General features: G+C 37.2%; 1 protein-coding gene across 4 annotated transcripts in view; it reads right to left on the bottom strand.

Annotated features, from left to right (window-relative positions):
* The window catches only part of COBL (cordon-bleu WH2 repeat protein), a 156,465-nt gene that overhangs the window by 82,129 nt on the left and 56,555 nt on the right, over positions 1-17,781 (bottom strand). For 2 of the 4 annotated variants that reach the window (XM_058808611.1, XM_058808602.1), the window contains 2 exons: positions 17,328-17,422; positions 13,722-13,930 (listed from right to left, as the gene is read on the bottom strand). In XM_058808611.1, coding sequence (XP_058664594.1) covers positions 13,784-13,930; positions 17,328-17,422 — 242 coding nt within the window. In that variant the 3' untranslated portion in view covers positions 13,722-13,783. Of the gene's footprint in view, positions 1-13,721; positions 13,931-17,327; positions 17,423-17,781 lie in introns of those variants that run through there. The other 2 variants (XM_058808594.1, XM_058808618.1) reach the window with 1 other exon arrangement.

Raw genomic sequence — 17,781 nt, forward strand, 5'->3', positions numbered from 1 at the left:
CAGAGGAAAATCCACATGGACTCCAAAATTCAGTTCAATCCCAATACAGAAAGAAGATGATAGGAAAATATTAAGCTGGAAGCAAAACAAGGAAGAACATTAGAAAAGAGGCTATTTACACTTTGCCTTGGAAGGGCATTAGCAGATAGAGTGAGAGCACTCTTGGAAGACTAAGGATGGACAAATCCACATTTTTGCAAGCTTGAAAAAGTTGGTTTCTCCTTTCACTTACACTTTTGCACTACATGAAAATAGATTAGCTCAATCCAATAGTGTTGAACAACCAAGCCAAAAATCAAAATCTGTCTTTACTAACGGTCTGGCAACAGACTTCAGGAAACAGGGAGTTCAAAAGTTCAAAGACTGACAACAGAAAAAAAAAAACATTTTTCCACTGGTGTTAAGCATTCATCAATCATAAATAACAAAAAATGAATCAAAAGTCTTGAGCAAAATTAATTCATCATTCTAATATGAATTGATTTTTTCTAGAATTACTAATTCTTTTAAATCAATCAGCCAATGTTTTTGGTTCATGGAAGACAGGAGTTGCTACATCTGCAATATATGTCCTCCTGAATTCAAAATATTTAAAAACTATTGCAGAAGAAGTTATTCTCTGCAAATTCTTTTAACATATAGAAACTATTAAACTACTAGACTTGATAATCTTCAATATATTTTCATTGTAGATATGCCAATTTATGCTGGAGGAGAAGATGGAAACTCTACATAAAACATAATATTTAAAAATATCTGCCTTAATGTCTGCATAGTCAATTTTTATGGTGACCAGAATTATGAATGGAATAGTTCCTGGCATGAGCTTTCTGGGTGTGGATTTATTTGGTTTTGGAAAAATAATTTCTGTGTTTTACTGAAAGTATGTTTATTCCATTTGAATTAGAAAGTGTTTTCTCCACATTTTAATGAAAGTGTTGTTGGAAGAATGAAACATGAATGATCAATCCTCAAAACTTTCAGTATCTTCTGACACATATGACTATTGGCCTCTGAAAAATCTCTACTTATTATAGCTGTGGATGAATGAAGAAAATCTACTGAGATTCAAAGGCAAATTTTCATCACAATCTGCAGAACTTCTCTGAAGTCAAAGCTCTGATCTATTCAAGCTCAGGGATCTGGCATCCAGCTCCAGTCCTTATAATCCAACTCTGACACAAATACTTTACTAACTTACAATGCATTCCTGCAACAACTTTTCCCTTTGAAGCATGTGGTGACTGTAGCTGGTTAGCTAGAGGGAGACAATCATCCAAATGTCAAAGCAAATTTTCAAAAAGGAAACTTTACACTTTGTAATGATAAAACACTGCCAAAGATATTACTGAAAAACAATATAACCTCTGAAGACTTTAAAACCTAAATTAGAAGAACAAATAAGCTTTTGAACTCTAAAATTAGTGCAAATCTTAAAACAAATCCTAATTACAGAGTCACTAAGAAGATTCTAGCAACAATGAATCAGAAGTCTGCAGCCAGGAACTTTATAGTTTCAATTAGCTCTTTCAGAAGTTTGGATGTGCAGGTGTGCATGTACATAACCTCTGTGCACACATACACGGATCTGCACGCAAACACAGGGATGTATGCACACAGCTTATCACTTTGGGTTGCTCTTCCTGATATCTGCACCCATGTTTGTGCCTCAATGCACATATACCTTCTACACACTGAGTAAAATATGCTGATCCTGAAGCCCAAAGGGCTGGCCTAAGCAAGCTCCCTAGCTCTCTGCATCTTTCACACTTTTCAGGAGTTTCATGAAAACTTCTGACTGCAAAATACAGCACTGGAGCAGACCAACCCTTTAACAAGGTATGACAGCTTTCTGCCGAAGACAAAATCAAAAGACAAACTCACATCACGCTTACAGCTTGATGGTCAGGAACTGATGGCAACAAACCACTTTGAATTATAACAGTTGAATATTTAGTCCCAGATCAGCATCAGTGGTCAGAAGTGAAGGAGTCAGGAGGACATCATGTTAGAGTACAGGGGTAGGGAGAAGGTTTAAAGACAACACCCTCCTGGTGGACAATGGATAGAGCACATCCAGGTATGGTACACAGCCACCTTCTGTTTGATAACACTTACAGATTGATACCTGCAGAAATTAAATTTGTCTCATCAAAGGAGGTGATCAATTTGGATGGAAAAATACCTATGTTTCTACTTTGAAGAAGTCAAGTGAAATCATTTCAGGATTTGAATCTTCCAGGACCATGAAATTCAAATCCAAGCTTCCTCTCCATCTTGAAGAATGCTCCAAAGACTATCCTCTTCAGAGAAAAATCAGTACCCTGATCATGCTGGCAAAAATCATGCAAATTCATTAATTTGGTTCAGAGGAACAGGCTAAGAATAAAGAAGAAGACCCTCCCTTTGAATTTGCTTTAAAGTAATGCTTGAACACTATTTTAATACCATTGGTCTTTAAGTCTTTTCCTATTGTGAGCATTTTTTGCTATTCTTTCAACTCTTTGTCTAGATCACTCCATCTTCTAAATAAATGTGAAGCAATATTATAGGATAATACCACAAAGGGAATGGAAGTACAGATGTGTTGGAGACCAGGCTACTTCACTCTTTTCCCACTTTGTGTATACATATATAAAAAATCATAATTTTATCTTCCTTTGCAAGCCTGCAAGGTTTCTCCAAGTCAAAAAAAAAACCAACAAAAGAAGTGATATGTCCTTAGGAAGCCAGAGCTTGACTTGTCAATGTTTATTATTCCCAAGAAAGTAATTTTCCTACTGCGTATAGCCTTGTTTCTTTGTGAATTTAGTGTGAAGTACTAAAAAAATCACACCTCTCCAATCTATGTATTTTCACAGAATGGTGTACTACAGTTCACTGGAGGGAACCCTCCACTGTTCAGTTTTGGCAGAAACTTTTCAAGCACAGTCCCAAATTTAACTGACTAACTACAGAAGTTAAAAACCCATGGAAATAGATACAACATATACTGACACTTGGACCTCAGCTGGCACAACTACAGCCTAAATAGGGCAACCAGTGCTGGGAATTCACTTGTGGGTACGCACTGCTTCAGATAACAAAGAAAAACCTGCTTTTGCAACAAATTATTGGTTGGTGAAAGCCACTCCCTTCCTTTGCCACTGTTTGCAATTCATCTTCTACAAGACTTAACATGTTTACTTTGGGGTTTTCTCCTTCCCCAGTGAGAAAACTCTCTATAAATTAGGCAACTTCAAGGGGTTTATCTGTGCCACCTGTCCATCAAAAAGCAATGAAGGTCTTACATTTTAAGAGATTACAGTGAAAGTGTCAGAAGACTTTTGCAAACCTGAAGTAGGACAAGAAGGAATGATTCTAAAATGGACTAGTGTAGATAATGACTAGCAACTCATAAAGGACATAGTCCAAAGCCAGTTAAAACCAGCAGGAATTTTTCTATTGGCTCTAGTGAGTTCTGCATCGAGTCTCCCAAGGTCAATATAACTGTATGATGCCAAAAGAAAGTAGTAATACTCTAAATTATGCTGCCACTGTCATTTCTCCAGAAAATTGTTTCTTCAGTGTACTTTCAAGCTCAATGAAAATCATAACAATGCCAGGTAAGAAAGCATAGCTCTGATTTTTTACACATAAAATTTGGCTCCAGATAGCCATACTTCAAACTCTTCTGTTAAAGAAATGAAGCAAGTAAAGGACCTTCAACAAAACACATATGAACTGGATCCCAACAAATAGCAAGGATTTTTTTTTAAAGCATGATCAAAACAGATTGAAAACCAAAACCCAGAGAACCCAATGCATGATCACATACCCTACACTGATATATAATTAGTTCTCTAAATAATTGGCAGGGGTTTAAAAAACCAAAACACATATTGAACAACATATGAACATGTCTAAAAAGCTAAAAGACCTCTACTTTCACTCTTAGCATGATTCTTTCTTTGATGTAATTTTCAGCCACAGGAAATTAAAAGTAGAACAATCCATTAAGTTCACAATCAAAACAAAAATCATTAAGAAGTCCCAAAGTATTGCCTTTTCATAGACAGAGGATAAAGTGGTTTTTTTTCTTCCTAACTCAAAGAAGTTGCATAGGATATATTTTCCCAGCTCCCTTTCCCCCCCCCCCCCACTTTTGGATGAGGGGGGAAGAAGGTATCAGAACTTTGGATAGGCAAGTTGCTTTTAATTAAATACTAGTTAACAACTTTGTCTGACTTGTACAACTGCCAGTATTTTTAGTTGATATCGTCTTTCTGACCTGTAGCCCTTAAACTAGAACAAGGACCTTGTTTATCATTTGTTAAATGTAGACAGCACCACTATCCACTATTATCCCCCTCCCACTGCTGGTGCACTAATCTCCCATGCCAGCTGCTCAAATGTTTACATCTGAAGGGCTTTCTCTGCTTGTGCAGAAACAGCCTCTGCACAATATCTCTCATCTGTACATTTGCCAGAATCAAGCAAGAAAAGCCTCCCTGCTGGAATTCTTGATTAATAAATAGTCTTAAATGTTTCTTCTTCCCTCCCCCCTTCTGTCAAATCCATTGCCATTAGGTTTTTACAAGGCAAACCTCCACAGTCCATTTACTGGCCTGACTCTTGTCCTGTGCAAACAGCTGTAAATCAGAACAAGCTCCATTTAGAGTCAATGAAATCACACCATCTCTGCACTGAAACTGGGGGAGACTGAAGTCAAGATGATATCTGAGCATTTGCTGGGATGGAAAGAAAAAAAATGCTGCCATCAGAGAAGGGGGTGTGGGGAATTTCACACTAACAACATAAATCTACTGCCAATCTCTCCATCTCACTGTGTCAGTGTACTTCAGAGACTACCTACACAATTTATAACCTACACACTGGTCACACCTGGCTCACAGCAGGTCACTGAGATTCTGAACCAGCAAAACACCTCAACAGATGCTTGGGATGGCACCAAAAAAGTCAGTGGGGCCAATGCCTACAGCTAATTTCCTATTTAAGACTTCTGTAGGGCTATGTCTTGCTACCTGCCTTGATCTTCTTTCTCTTCTGCCCTTCCAGCTGACCACCTACAAAATCAGAAATATTTTCCTTAGTTTGCCCAAGTGTTTTTAAATCTGCTTAAAAGTGCAAATGACATTGAAAAAAATATTCAAGAAAGATGAACTGACTACTTCATAATGTTGAAAAGTCTTTAAAAAGATTGATCACTATTTGCCACACTCGCTCTGCTTCAGTTCTCATCCCAATATGTTTCTTAGAATTCAAATGAAGTATTATATTCTTGAAACATTTCAATGGCTGAAATTATTTGTAGTCCTTTCTGCTAAGCTCCAAGGGGAGGAACAGCATTGCAACTGCATGTAAAAGACTTAAAAGACCTAATGTAACAGTTGTCTATTAAATAAAGGAAGAAAAGAAGAAAGAATACAAAACAGGCTACAGGTGTTAGATGATCTCTTTTTGTAGTGATGAACAAGTGCAAAGCACACAGAGAAGCACATTCAGTGCTTCACAGTCTTTGCTTCATACAGACAACTCTGAGTTAAAGGAAGACCTGTAAGAGCCACTAAGTGTTATGTAGGTCTGACTTTGCATGAGAGAACTAAGCCATAAAGTTGACTTAGGAAAACTTCCCCATCAAAGTAAAATGCATTGTGTCCTGTCAGCAAGTGTTTTACAAATCCTCCCTTACCTGCCATGAGATGTTATTGAGACATATGGTTTCACACGCTACCAAGCAGCTCAGTTTTGCCAACTAACAATAATGCACAGAACAAATATGTGTGGAAATCATGAGATCATCTAATTAAAAGAAATGTTATTGTATGCCACTACTTTTAATGAAATCGAGTCTTCACTGTCCACAGAAAAGGCTGGAAAGAAACCAAATCCTATTAGCACTCATGCCTCAGAAATTGTTTGCAAAAGAAAAGAAATTATACCTTAACTGGTGCTGAAAATTTTTGCTGTATCTAAAATCTACATATGCTAATAGGATATTTTAGACTAATATAATGAATCTATGTTTACATGGGATTCAGATTATGCCACTACAAAACAGGTTTTACTGCCTAAAAAAATTTCCATTGTATATTAGAAATATGGAATCAATGACATACTATTAGTTGTTTCTGATTTCATCTAGTAAAGGGCACTGGCATAAACACACACAAATCCTTTCACTACAGTAGTTACCACTGGAAAACCTGACAAGAAATTCCAATTGTGAAAAGCCTGATCCTGGTATAAACTTTTGTTTAAAGGTGGTATTTTCCAGACCACTGCATGCTTGCCACTAAGAACAATATGCTGAATGTGTTATGACCAAATGTGAATTACAAGGCTATTACAGACTATTAAGGGGTTCTGGTAATATTAATTACCAAGAAAGCAAAGCCTGAGTGGTTGACATGTCACTAGAAAAATCTCAAGTGGAATTTTGAGTTTGTCTTTGGGTATTATTTAATGTGCTTTTATTAATGCAAATTAAAAGCCATTGGTCTTATTAGCTGCTGCTTTATTCTACCTTTTTTTTTTTTTTTATGAGTTAACTTCAGAACTTTTCAGTGAAATCAGTAACAAAAGATGAATCAGACATAAAAGGATTTGGGTGGTTAAGGGTGTGTCACCAGGTCTTAATTAAACATCCCAGGGAGATATCTGAGCCAACTTACGCCAGACTGGCTGGGTACATCACCGTGCAGAGAATGATGCCATACAGCCCAGGTCTGGAATTGCCACACACAAGCCTAACTTAGCATGCTCCTGTTAGATTATGCCTCCCTAAATCACAATGGTTTGTGCTTTCCCATCAATAAGCCTGACACATATCCCCCTGATGTGCTCGCTTCCCTTTTGGTGCCTGAATTCTGCTTCTGGGCATGCTGAGCATATAAAGTGTGGAGAAACCATGCTTCTAACCTCCTGCCTAAGTTCCAACAGGATCCATAAAATGTACAAATCTCCTTCTTTGTCAGCCAAGGGGCCTGATCCAATAGATATGTTTAAAGCACAACTAAGCAACTGGGCTTCACAAAAATGAAACTGCCTGAAAAGGCAGCAATGGTATTTACCTCTTGACTCCAAACCCCTGCCACAAGTTTGATGATTCAGTAAGAGTATGGTAAATCCAGGTCCAAAACCATTGTTTAGGTGAGAAATTACAAACTTTCCCCTCTTGTGAGGAGAGCAAAACTACTCTCTGCTCAAGGACATGAACATGAGTTTAGCTAAAAAGAGACTGAGATCAGGGCATTCATCTGGGCAGGAAGCCATTTGGCTCCTCCAGTTCTAGCTTTAGTGACTACTTACTTGCTGGATGTAACATCTGCTTAGCATAAAACACAGAAAAACATCTCTGGCACTGGAAGCCAGAGCTGCCACTGCACTTAAGTTGGTTCATTACTGGTCTGAATAGTTAAGCTTGCTCTTGCTCTCTGAGTCACTGAATATTTGGGTATTTTTACAAAAGGATGCTTCCCACATCAAGAATACCTCACAGCTTTGTTCCAGGCAGTCTCCAGCCCAGCAAGCAGTTTGGTTTTCTTTTTTGCAAAGGAGGAAATAATTCCCTGGTGCTGATATCTTTAAAGGCAAAAAAGAGAACTTAGGTCACTCAACATTTTGGAAAACAGTGGTAGGAGGTAATGCTCTAGAGTAAAAGCTTTAAATACCTGAATCTAACAGCTGATTTGAGATTTGAATCTTGAGCAGAGGCAGGTAACAGACACAGATGGGCAGAGTTTAACAAGCAACTCTTGCTGTGAAGATTTTAGTGGATTCAAAACTTGGGAAATCTGACTCTCAGCTGCTGAGATTCAGGGTCCAGACACCCACACTGTCAGGTATTTAAAACAGGCACTGCCAGGCATAGCTGTTGCCAATTCCTTTTGTAGATATAACACTACTCAAGTCCTTTTGGTTTGACTTAGTCCATTTCTCTGTTCATATCAGAATGCTTCTTGACAATATTTCCTTCAAAATCTCCAGCTAAAACCACTGCAGGACCTGAAGATTATGACCTATCTTTTTAAAAGCAACATGAACATCAAGAGTTGTAAAGATTTAACTCTGAACCACACATTTTGAAATAAACACACAGGTTCTGGTAACCACTGACTACCTGATAATATTTTATTTAAAAAATAAAAAACCTTCATGGTCACAAAAAGAAGTTTAAATCCAACTTCTACAAACTTAACACTCAGAAGTCAAATGGAGGGAAGTCCACCCTTAATGTTTCTTTTCAAATCTCATTATCTTAAGCCACTTTTGTGTGGTGAGGACAAGAGCTGACAAGTGATTTTTGAATGCATGAAGTTGGCAAATACCAGCTGAGCAGCACAGACAGAACAGGGGTCAGCTGACATGTCTCTTCACCAGATACTGTTTTTAATAGCTTGTAACTTCACCATGCTTTAGCCATGGATCTGAGACTTTCCATTCCAGGTGTCTGCCTCGGGCTATTTTTTTTTTTTAATTTTTTTTAGCCAGAGTAGTTTGGCTGGTTCTGAGATGACTTTTTTTACACTAACTCCAAGGATCTTTTCTTTGAAGATGTCTAGTAACACCACATTGTGGAGGAAAAACTTGAAGTGTGGTGGTGGCAGGCAGCCACTGTTTCAAGGTCCTGCCTTCTGCTATCACATACTGTAAGAAAAACCTAAAGATACTATAATATGCAAGACCATCTATGATTCACAGGAGTGAAGACAGTTAATATCCTGTAAGTGCACACCACAAAAGGAGGTGGGTACATCTGCATCTCTCCTGCAGCCATAGCCTGGCTGAAAGGCACCTTCATGATCTGCCTAATCTATAACTCTGCTCTGAGACAGAATAAAGTACATGTAGCTCATCCTCTAGGCATTTTTGCATGTTTTGTAGATTAGGGGATGATAAGGATTTCAAGTAATTTTAATTGCGTGCTCCCAGTGAAATTTCCATGCAAATTTTTCTCCCTCTTGTATTCAAGTTTAATTTCTCTTACTATATATAACGCATATTGCTTCCTGTCCATCAGTAGATAAGGAGAACTCAAGTTGGTCATTGGCATCCTTACTATTGAAATTCTCTCAATGCCAGCTTAAGCCTTGGGTAAACCTTTTTTCTTACCAAGGCAAGTTAACAGTAATGAGTTTTTCTTTTTTTTTCCCCACAGTGTATCACAGGTTATCAAAATAAAACTAACTCTACTGTGATGGTGAACCTTATGCTGAGATATACGGTATTTATTAGATCTCTTTTGCTTCTAATCATGTCAACAGCTGCACAAATGAAAATATTTATAACTGTATCTTCCCTAGTGTCATCCTCTGGCATCTACCTACCAGCTTACAGGTACCCTTTAACAAAAGACCGGGGCTAACAGCCCTGACTGCTGCAGCATTTAGACAACTTTCCATACTCAGTTTGTTGAGTTTCATACTTTGCAAACAAAATTACACTATCAAACATTGCTTCAAGGGCAGATCACAACCTATATCCTGGACAGAGCAAAGACAGCTTTAACTCTACAAAATGCAACATAAGTATCCCAGGATTTGTCCCTACTAACAAGAAATAAACCCACTCTAAGTGTTGTCAGGAGACCAAGAAGGGAGAACATGAAACCAGGAATTTAAAGCAAAGGCGATTGCCAAACACAAGGAAATATTACAAGCGGATGGCTGTTAACTTCCACCTAGATGACATGGCCAGTAATCTCATTCCTATTGCCCTGAACAGTACCTGCCTGTGTGACATGAAATCCCTGACAGGAAAAGATATTACCTGATCACCTGGGACCTGACATGGTTGAAGAGAAATAACATTCACCTGACTGTATCCGATTCTCTTTTCACCCATTCTGAACTGACAAAGTGTACCATGAATGGTGTAACTCCTGCCATCAAAGAGGGCATAGAAGTTACAGCTAGAGTACACGGCTCTGAAAAGGTAAATCATAAATATTTTTAAAGCCCTTATATGGAAAAGAGTTGCTGCTACCACTTAAAGAAGTGATTGACAGGATTATTAATGTAGCAAAATTCTTGATGATTTTCTTCTCGAGAACAGAACAGAACTTTCTGGAGAACAATCTTGCAATTATTCAGGTATATTTGTTTTATGAAATAAAAACAAACCAAAAATCCCCCACACATATCTTCAAAATATCTGATAGCTTTGGTATTTTAAATTACATGTTTCTTTTCCTCTTGTAGTTTTGCATATGAACTTATATAATCATCGCATGACAGACTCATCAAGCAGAGAACTACCGGACTATTTGCTTTATTTAATTAATTGATTCCATAATGGGTAAAACTTACATTCTGAAATACACTGAAAACTAGTTATTTTTAAAATGGGGCTGATGAAGTGCTCATGAAGATCCTCCAACATTGCACTGCTGCAGCCCTGTTTGAACTAGAGAAACCCCGTGTGATAAGACTTTGTGCTGAAGTTTCAAAACCTCAGATAAGTGTTCCTGGCTGTACTTCTAAACATTTGTTCCCAAGCTGATATATTACATAAACAAAGTCCACATCAGAGCTACACATCGTTCAGCACTTGGGACGTGTTTTTTCACTCTTGATTTATGAAAACACGAAGGCCCCAAAAATAAAACCGGCTAATTTTAGTACCATGTTCCAATACCGTGTTTTATCTTGATCAACTGTTTATATGAGGACAGTGACACCAAGCGGCAGAGAGAACTCAAGTTCCTTTTTTTTCCCGCTGCCCTGAACTCGAGCTCTGACAGTCTGCCTTCGGCACAGGCAAAGCTGCATACACTTAGCTGTGCTGCAGCTTCCAACTGCTTTACCTGATGTTGTGTATTTCAATAGCATTTGTGTTGTGAAAAGTCAGCCTGGATATAAAACTGATCTGCTTAGCACAAAACTGATTTGTTTTTCTTCCCAGATTAAGGGAAAGGATTTCTGCTGCATTTACAATACAGGGGTTGGATTTTGTGTCCTGCACTGGTGTGTGGTGTAATGAACTGCTGCACTTTGAGAATTTTCATGGACAAAATTTTGTACATTTCTTTACTCCCCCTCTAGGATATCAAATTCTTTTCACCTTTACTTTTGCTGATACTGTGAAAAAGTGTCCCTTCACCTCAAGCATAAATGTTGACTTTGCCATCTTGACTTTGAAAATTTGCTTCTTCATCAACAACTGATAGTATTTTTAGAGTCATTAATAATTCAAATAATAATTAGATAAATATGCCACTGAGAATGGTTTGGTGATTAAAAAAGGAATATAACTTGTGCTTGAATAAACAACTAAGCATCTATTATTTCTTATACTTTTATTCCATTTCTTCATATTGCCCAGTTTAAACAAAGAAGCAAATCAACTCCAGAATAGAATCATTAACTTTTCTTTTCTACAATTCAGTATGGTAGGTACCCCAACCCCATAATAGTGAGAAAAGGATTTAAACTGGGCATATGAAAATTCATGCCTTTACCTTGGTAGTACTTCACAAATTAACTATTTCTCTATAGGCAAGAAAAATTTTCTTGATCCAGTCAATGTAATTCCTGGTACTGTACCAAAAGCCATGGCAAGGTATTTTTCTTTCAGAAATAAAACTGAAACTGCCTTTGGTTCCCACACAGCAAAACCAAAATCCTTTCAAGATGACCCAAAACAGTACTAGAGAGCAGACCCAAGGTACCCACAAAAGAGGAATCCTCTACTGGATGACATTTTGCCCACAATCCTATCTCAGCAATGAAACTTCTATATAATGATCTCTAAATACATATTTCACATGTATGCCCATGTAAGATACCACTTAGTTGTAACTGCGATACTTAGTTCCACTGAGGTAAATGAGGTATCTTTTGAACAAACAGAATAATAAATTACTCAGAATGATTGAGGAAATCAAATCTAGTCCATAAGGAATTGCTAAGCTAAACTTTTAAAATGATGAAGTGTTTTGCTGGTATTTCCATTTGAATTTATCTTAATAAAAGTTATCTATGGTAACTATCTGTATCAAGTTTGCAACATTTTTAAATTTTTCTCCTAAGGAATCACAACTGTTGAACTTTTTCTTGAAGCGCATCTAGCCTCTTGAAAAGATGGAATTTCTGTGCTGCTGAGTGAATCTGTTAGACTTATTTAAAACACTTTCTACAAGCTTGAACAGAATACTGCCAAATTCAATGCAACAAGGTCAACATATTTCTTCATGTGCTCATGTATTAGCAGGATTGGTGCTCATACAAACACAGGTGTCAAACCAGAAGTGAAAGACAAACACTGAACAAGGGCTACACTGTTCTTCAAGATTAATTCCTCTCATGAAGAAAGTGGGAAAAATTTAAATCCCTGACATGCTCATTTAATTGAATGAAAAGAAAACCTTTTTGCCTCTTCAAGAGCCCTTTCCTCCCTATAAACTGGCACCTTTGGAAGACATTTACATGTTCAAAATGGTTTTGAAATATTTTTTCATCAATGTAAGAGGAGGAAAAAAAAATTTACAATTTTACCTATAAAATTTTCAAGAAAAATAAGGTGATGTCTCTCTTCTGGGGAAAGCACCACACACCTTTACCATCATATTCTTACTTGTAATTCCTACTCTTTCTCCTCGCTCTTTTCTAGTACTTGGGTATCAAAGTATTGAGATTAATTTATAATGGCAGTGAATACAAAGCACAAAATTATTTTATTTTGGCAGTGTTTGTGATGCTTTTTCTATGCTTTTACTTAGTCTATTTCAATTACTCATGATCACCCTCTTCTAGGAGTTTCCTTCAGTAACAAAGGCCTATTAATCTATTCATCTTTATAGTGTTGCCCAAATTTTTAGTATTACAAGCAGGTTTTCCATTTCAGTAATCTTTTCTTTTGAAGTCTTCACAGATTTGCAGTTTGGTGTTTTTACACTCATAGCAAATCAATTTTCTATCTATTTCTACTTTTGTAATCCTCTCATATTATTCTTGATCTGGGATTTGTTCTCTTACTCCTTCATTTTTTCTACAATTCTCTGTCATCCTCTGTGGCTACTGAGTTTTATATTTTGCAGATCTACACTCCTTTTACAAAGATCTATTTATGAAAAGGGGATTCAGAGCTGAACCTCACATTTCAAACTCCTATCACATCATCAGTCTTCTTTAGGTTTTGAAAATATGATAACAAAAAGTCAAATAATTTTAAAAAGTAATAAAAAGATGTGCCGTTTATTATAATTACTATACCACCAAAACCATCTGAGAAAATATTTAGGATTCACACTTCCTAATCTGATACCTTCCTATTTGGATCCTCATAAATTGGTACGCTGTCAATCACTCAATGTTTCTAAATGTGGTTCACAGGGTTTTAGTACCCCAAACCCTACTGACATAATTAACAAAAATCCTATTTGTTTTTTTCCAGTGTTTGCTCTTCACCCCCAAGCTCCTTATGAAACAAACAGAATGCTGCCATGCTGCAGAAGTCAGATACAGGGATGAAAAGGAAAGGTGGAGTTTTATAAGAAAAGTCCGTTTTAAATAGCGTTGGTAAGGCAAAAATTCTCTTGCATGACACAGGACTGTCACTGATGTCACAACACCCATGTTCTTCTTTCTTGCAACTGCTTGGAATTTAACACTGAATGAAACTTTATTCATAGTGAAGCTAGCAAGTTTTATTTGAAGACAATGCATTACAGTTTAACTTCATTAAGTTATGCAAACTGTGCACTCACGTAACGAAGCCTGCTAAAGCTTAAGCTATTTCTACTTCTACTTGGCTATGCATCAGGAACAGCAGTGGTTTCTGGTTAATTCAAACTGCAGGAGCTAATAAGAATGCAATAGCATCTACAAGCTGTGTTAGTACTTACATCCAAGCTTCCTTCACTTGTAGATGCAGAACTAAAAACATCCTCCTCACCACAATCTCTGTTCATCCTCAAGTATTCTTCTGTCTGCAACACAAACAAGTGTCCTACACAGCAGCAGCAAAGGAAAAAAAACTGCAAAAACAGGCCAGAGCAAAATACCAAACCTCATCACTGAACCAAGACAAACTGTCTCAGTAGTGCTGGACCTGATTGCTGAGAAACTCTGAAGTAGCCTGCAGATTCCCTGATGTAGGCAAGGAGTTAAGAAAGCCATCAGGAAAAATATTTAGGACTACAAAGACAAAATTCTTAGGCAATTATAAAAATAGGGAGTAACTAATTCCTGTAATATCAGGGATCAGACTGCTAGTCTCTGCTGTACCCACAGACACAATGGAACAAGCAGGGAGCTCCTTCCTTGCCATTTCCCTATGAAGGAACTGTTTCTGTGTGCTAGCATGCACCTTACATAAGCATAGATCCCATGATTGTCTACATAGCACCTCTGCTCTACTGATTGTTTAGCAATGCCAATTTTATCTGGATTTAGCCTCAGGCAAACGACTACATTTAACATAGAAAAGAAATGGAGTTCATGCCACCTATATGCTTTTTATGCCAGCTGCAGGAGAACAGAGGGTAACTGATCCAGCATAAAATTAGAATGGAAGAAAACAAGATGATACCTGATCTGGCACTAAGCCTGCCAGTACAAAGTTAACCAAAGAAATACTTTTAACAAATTTGTACCAGCCATGAGAGTAGGACTTTCCTTTCATTCTATGTCACAGTGTTTTCAATATAATGGAAAGGTTTTTTTTAGAAAAGTTAGGTCTGGTGTATTGTCATACCACAATTACTGCTCTCAGTGAACCAGTTGAGAAAGAAAGCATGTGCACGGCCACGGAAATCTGAGCATAGGCCTGTAGTGTGCAGTGACATCTGATCCAGGACAGTTTGCAACACAGGCTAACACTCTTCTTCCCTTGCAAAAGAAATCGCCTTCCCCTTGCAAATGCCTGCAAGTCTGCAGTCCTACTGCTGTGCAGAACTTTGAACAATTCTTCCTGTCAAATATTTCTAATATGCATTACATACACACACCTCACCACTGCAAATCATAATGCAAACAAACAAAAAATACACAGAACCAACTTAAGCCTTATGGGAGAGTAATGTAAAAAACCCATAAAGAGCAGAGTTTAGGTACCCTGGGCTTTTGATTCCAGGTCCCTGAAATGACAAGGCAACCCATCATAGTCCCTTCATAAACCTACCAACATTTTCATTAAAAGAGTTTTATTAGTTTGTCCTCATCCTGCTAAGTCTGTTCAGCAGTTTCCCTGCTGTTTTGGTTAGAAAGCTTTCAGAATAGAAAGTCAGATATATTATGTCTAATTAACACCTGATTGCTCCTGTGTGCTGTGTCATTCTTCAGTTTTCAGTAATTCTTCCATCTATCACGTTTTAAATTCCCGGAGGTTTGTGAAGGCAACAGTGACTTTCTTGCTCAACTAAACAAAACTACTGACTTAGTTTCTTTTCCTACAGAGTAACTGTCATTTGAAAGTAAGTGTCCAATAAAGAAATGACCAAGAAAAATCAATTGACTTGTCAGAACTACCAGCAAGAAAGACTTCGAACTTTTCCTCAGATTTAGAAGCTGATTTTCATACTAATTTGTGCAGCTCCTACTTTTTTCCAGGTCAAATAGAATTTTGAATTTAATTCACCCACAATTTCCTTAGCATTTTTTCAAATTCACTATTTTGAAAAACTCAAAGTATCACCTCCTTTGTTTTCATAAGCAAGAGAAAGAGAACAGAAGAAAAGAGAGGAGCTCGCAATCTTTGAACAGCTTTCCAACTCGGCTGTGAGAAATCTATTGTAGTAACCATTGAATTAGGATATTTCATAGCAACTTTGCTAAGATTGTGAGCATTAATACTTTAAAAGTTAAAACTGATCTGCTTCAGGAGTTAGAACTACCAGGACACAGATTTCACACCCAATTTCAGTGAAATAGAATGAGAGGACAAAGTATGATGCAGAAACTGCATGCTGTAATGTGTTTGTTTCCTCCAGAGGAATTGCAGCCCCACAGCGTGCTCTAGAGGCTCAGGCTGAGATCTCTTGTTTACTTGATTCTGAGCAGATACAGTATTATGTCTCTAGTTATACTTTTTCCCTTCTATACCGGAAGTATTTCTTACAGTGGAAGAACACTCTGAAAGTGACCGTCTTCTTATCTCATAAAATAGTTCCCATGTGTCCCTTATAAGACATTAAGAATAATTTAGTATCTATGACAGAAATAAGTAATTCAAAATGTCCATAAAGGATTCTATTCCCTAGCAAAAGCACCACAAATTTAATCATGAATAAAAAGGCAGACAATTGTGAGAGATTTTGAAAAGCCGTCACAGTTCTGCAAATGTGACTGAGATGACTGGATAAGTAAAACACCAGTCCATTAACAAGCAAATGTTTCTTTCTGCCCCTTAATCAGATACACATTTTGTAATTCCACTCCAAAAGCCTTAGAGGGTTTAAACTAGAGAAAAGAAAGCTCCCTTTTTCCTCTGACATCCTAGAGCATTAAACACTTTATGTCCAAAATCATTTAACACCAATATTTTTAGTAAAGAATGCAAAAAGTATGAAGTTAAAAGCCCACTATTTTTTCTATGTTAAGTCAGAAAGTTCTTCTGTATTTCATCCCTGTGGTACATGAAATATTCTTCATAAATGCATCTCAACGGAATCATTTAATACAAAATTGCTTTCCTAAATTTTTCAGTTCAAGAATACAAAGTTTAAAATGGCTAACATGTACCCCAGCAGACAGTGATCCTTCAGTTCAGTATTGGAAGTTACTTCTAATCATTTAATACAAAATTGCTTTCCTAAATTTTTCAGTTCAAGAATACAAAGTTTAAAATGGCTAACATGTACCCCAGCAGACAGTGATCCTTCAGTTCAGTATTGGAAGTTATTTCTTCTACACCTGATTCATCATCTTTAAAGACTTGGAGAAGGCAATGGAGTGACTGCACAGAGCTTCCGAGAGGTCTGAATGCTCTAAAAGAGATCATCACCCATGCACAGAAGAGGACATAGGACACATCTACTTGGTAATTAAATTGTTCTGTATTACATCAGTCCTTTCATAAATGCATTTTATAATGTGAGTACTACTAATAAGCAGACACAGGCTGCTTGAAACTAGTGCCCTTCTTTAACACCTACTGAACCCACAACATTGAAAAAAGAAAAAAAGAAGAAAGTAAATGGTCAACATGCTTGACTCCTTCAATAGGCAGGTGATATCTCCATCAGGCTGCACTGATCACATATAGTTTATGCCCCTGTTAACACATTACTCTCTGGAAGGAAAAGGAAAGCAGGGCAAACAAATGCCACCACCTACAGACATAACAGGTCTGGAAAGAAAGTGAGCAGTACACTGCTGGACACTTACCTGGCTGCTTCTTCTATCAGCATTAAACAATCCCAAAAGTCTTGTCTTTTCTTTCTCTATTGCATCACTGCTTACTGAAGCCTTTCGATTTGGCTCTGAAAAAATTTTAATGGAATAGTTGTTATTTTTTTGAAATAAAGATTCACAAAATGAGTACTTTAAAATGTCCTGGGCTAATGCTGGATTTTTATGAGTTGAAGATGTTATGGACTGGATTATCTAAGTAAAAGCCAGGTTCTGCACTTACTTTGTCATCAAACTTTCACGTGTTCTGAGTATATTCCAAAACCTAATGGAATAATTTAATATAGTGCACTAGGTTTTCAATCACAATCCAGTAACCCTTATTAAAAGGCAAAACGTGAGCAAATTGCTTACAACTTCAGAAATGCTTGTTAGATGTATTACTTAAATCTCATAGAGTACCATAATACTAAAAAATCCCCAAACACCT

This window comes from Ammospiza caudacuta, chromosome 1, assembly GCF_027887145.1.
Source record: "Ammospiza caudacuta isolate bAmmCau1 chromosome 1, bAmmCau1.pri, whole genome shotgun sequence".
Lineage (NCBI taxonomy): Eukaryota > Metazoa > Chordata > Aves > Passeriformes > Passerellidae > Ammospiza > Ammospiza caudacuta.